Below are 2,902 nucleotides of genomic sequence, written 5' to 3' on the forward strand. Positions count from 1 at the left end.
GTGTGTGTGTGAGTGCAGGTGTGGTGTGTATGTGGTGCAGGTGTGGTGTGTGTATGGTGCAGGTGTGTATGTGAGTGCAGGTGTGGTGTGTGTGTGGTGCAGGTGTGGTGTGTGTGTGAGTGCAGGTGTGGTGCAGGTGTGCTATGGGGATCCTTGCAAGCATCATGGCCAACAAGGACACAAACCTTGGAAAGATGAGAATGAAAACTTGGTTAGGCCTGACTGGATCAAAGTCTAGCCCCAGGTGGTTCACTGTCAACAGATTTAAACACAGTACTATTAGGAAACAGTTTCCAGGCAACAATCATTCTAATTCTAGGTGTACACTAAAGCTTAAGCTGTGGCTGCTTAGAAACTCTTTTACAAAGTTTGTGATATCCCCCTAAGGATGGGCTCTATTCCTGGGAGCTAGGGGAGGAGAGTCTGGAGGATTTGGGTGAGGTCTGGCTTTAGATATAGCAAAGGTCACCAGGTCATTAATAACATTCACTCCCAGATTTCTGGGTGGAAACCTATTTTATTTCTTCCACTGAGGAGATGCCCCTGCATGATTAACATTCCTAATTTCTCCAATGTTTACCTATAAGCATGGTGACCTCATGCCCTCTACATTTCTGAAAAGGAATATAATTAAGTCTATCTTAGAGCCCATAAAATTAAGTGACGGCCAGTCACAGTATGTTGTACTCTTTTGTATTATTGAAAACAAAAATACTGACTTTAAAAATTTTCATTTCTCTAACTTGGAATATTTTTATTTTAACAGCTGCATTATAAGCCATTTTGCAAGGTTTTGGTCGGAAAGAAGCTTTGCAAATGTTCCTCCTGAGATTCAGAAAACTTGTCTCAGTATGCAGATTCAGTCCTTAGTGAGTATAGTCTGAATGCTGTGTTTATGTGTGCATCAGAGCATTTACGAGTGCTGTGCTTATGTGTGTATCAGAACGTTTACTCAGTCTGCAGTACTCCCAGTGATTGAATGCCGAAATCGAATGTTAATGTGTAAAAGCAAGATGACAGTCACAATAACTCAGGACCAAACTGGAAATCCCCACCCTAAGATCTTGTTCTTCTGAATCCACTCTCAGTGCTTACCTCACTAGTCTGAGGTTCAGTCAGACAGGCTGCCCTGCTATGAGGTAGACGTTCATGAATATAAGGGTTCCAGAAATGAAGATTGTGCGTTGGTTCAGCAGTCCAGGGAAACAGATCACCGGGGTGATTCAGAATACCATGCTGGAGCATCTTAACAGTACCCAAGGGACTCAGCTGCCCACCTGGTGGCAAGTGTATCTACATTAGGCCACTTCCTTCGTGGAAGAGATACGTTTGTATGTGTTAGAATAGGCATTCACTCTGAACATGGATTTGCCTCTTTAACTGTTTCTGCTAAAACTGTCATCTATGAGTGTATACTCTGTCATCTTGGTGTTCTACACAGTACAATAATGACTAAGAAATTCACTCACAGAAATTAGAACCCACAGACGGCTCATGCTTGTATAAACCACTGAATTCACGAATTTCCCTTTTATCCTGAAACTACTAGTCTGATGGAACACAGCAGGACCTGTAGCAGATGAAGGATGGTGTCAGCTAGGTGGCAGTGCCTGCCCAGTCTGAGGCAGTGCCTTCTAAGCTACAGTGTACCTAAATCAGCCTTGGATTTAAGGTGCTGTTTTTCTTGTAGTCGAAATTTCTGTATCCAGAAATCAAGATGGCTAACTGGGAATGGCCCCACACGGAATTGCTCCCGGTGACCCATTAGCAAAAATTTGCCTCCCTTCAGGGCAACTTTGGGCTCTGCTAATGTAGCCATCTTAGCACCAGAGAGAATGCATCCAAGTAGGAGTAGACACAGCAAAGATTCTATTGAACTGGCAGCTAAGACAGCCTTGCTCTGGCTGGTTTGTAAATCCAAATATGAGGAAGTAGAAGTGATAGGTTGTTTGACTGTTAAGAGTAAGCTGCGCTGCAGATCCCCATTGTGAATAAGGAAAGCCATGTCTGGACATATTTACAACTTACAATGCTATAGCACATGCAGCCTTTACACCCCTCTACATGAGTGTTTATCTGATGACTAGTCAGATGTCTTAATTTTCTTTTATTAATTTATTTATTTTATTAGATATTTTCTGTATTTACATGTCATATGATATCTCCTTCCCCAGTTTCCCCTCTGAAAAAAAGAGAAATAAAATAAAACAAAAACAAAAACAAACCCCTGTTCCCTCCCCCTGCTCAACACCCTACCCTCTCCTACTTACTGGCCCTGGCATTCCCCTACACTAGGGCATAGATCTTCACAGGGCCAAGGGCCTCTCCTCCCATTGATGACCGACTAGGCCATTCCCTGCTATATGCATGCTGCTGGAGCCATGAGTCCCACCATGTGTACACTTTGGTTGGTGGTTTTATTCCCTGGGAGCTCTGAGGGTACTAGTTAGTTCATATTGTTGTTCCTCCTAAGGGGCTGCAAACCCCCTCAGCTCCTTGGGTCCTTTCTCTAGATCCTTCATTGGGGACCCTGTACTCAGTCCAATGGATGGCTGTGAGCTTCTACTTCTGTATTAGTCGGGTACTGTCAGAGCCTCTCAGGAGACAGCCATATCAGGCTCTTGTCAGCCAGCAGTTGCTGGTATCCACAATAGTATCTGGATTTGATGATTGAATATGGGAAGGATTCCCAGATGGAACAGTCTCTGGATTGTCCTTCCTTCAGTCTCTGCTCCATAGTTAGTCTCTGCAACTGCTTCCATGGTATTTTCTTCCCTCTTTTAAGAAGAAGTGAAGTATCCATATTTTGGTCTTCCTTCTTCTTGAGTTTCTTGTGGTCTGTAAATTGTATTTTGTGTATTCTGATCTTCTGGGCTAATATCCACTTATCAGAGAGTGCATA

The 2,902-nt window shown here is 43.3% G+C and overlaps 1 protein-coding gene across 9 annotated transcripts in view; it reads left to right on the top strand.

Moving 5' to 3' along the window:
- LOC116068068 (BTB/POZ domain-containing protein 8) overlaps nucleotides 1-2,902 on the top strand; it is an 87,151-nt gene that overhangs the window by 63,466 nt on the left and 20,783 nt on the right. For all 9 annotated transcript variants that reach the window (XM_031337189.1, XM_031337190.1, XM_031337191.1 and 6 more), the window contains one exon: nucleotides 767-869. In XM_031337189.1, coding sequence (XP_031193049.1) covers nucleotides 767-869 — 103 coding nt within the window. The remainder of the gene's footprint in view (nucleotides 1-766; nucleotides 870-2,902) is intronic.

Source organism: Mastomys coucha, unplaced genomic scaffold (assembly GCF_008632895.1).
Source record: "Mastomys coucha isolate ucsf_1 unplaced genomic scaffold, UCSF_Mcou_1 pScaffold22, whole genome shotgun sequence".
Lineage (NCBI taxonomy): Eukaryota > Metazoa > Chordata > Mammalia > Rodentia > Muridae > Mastomys > Mastomys coucha.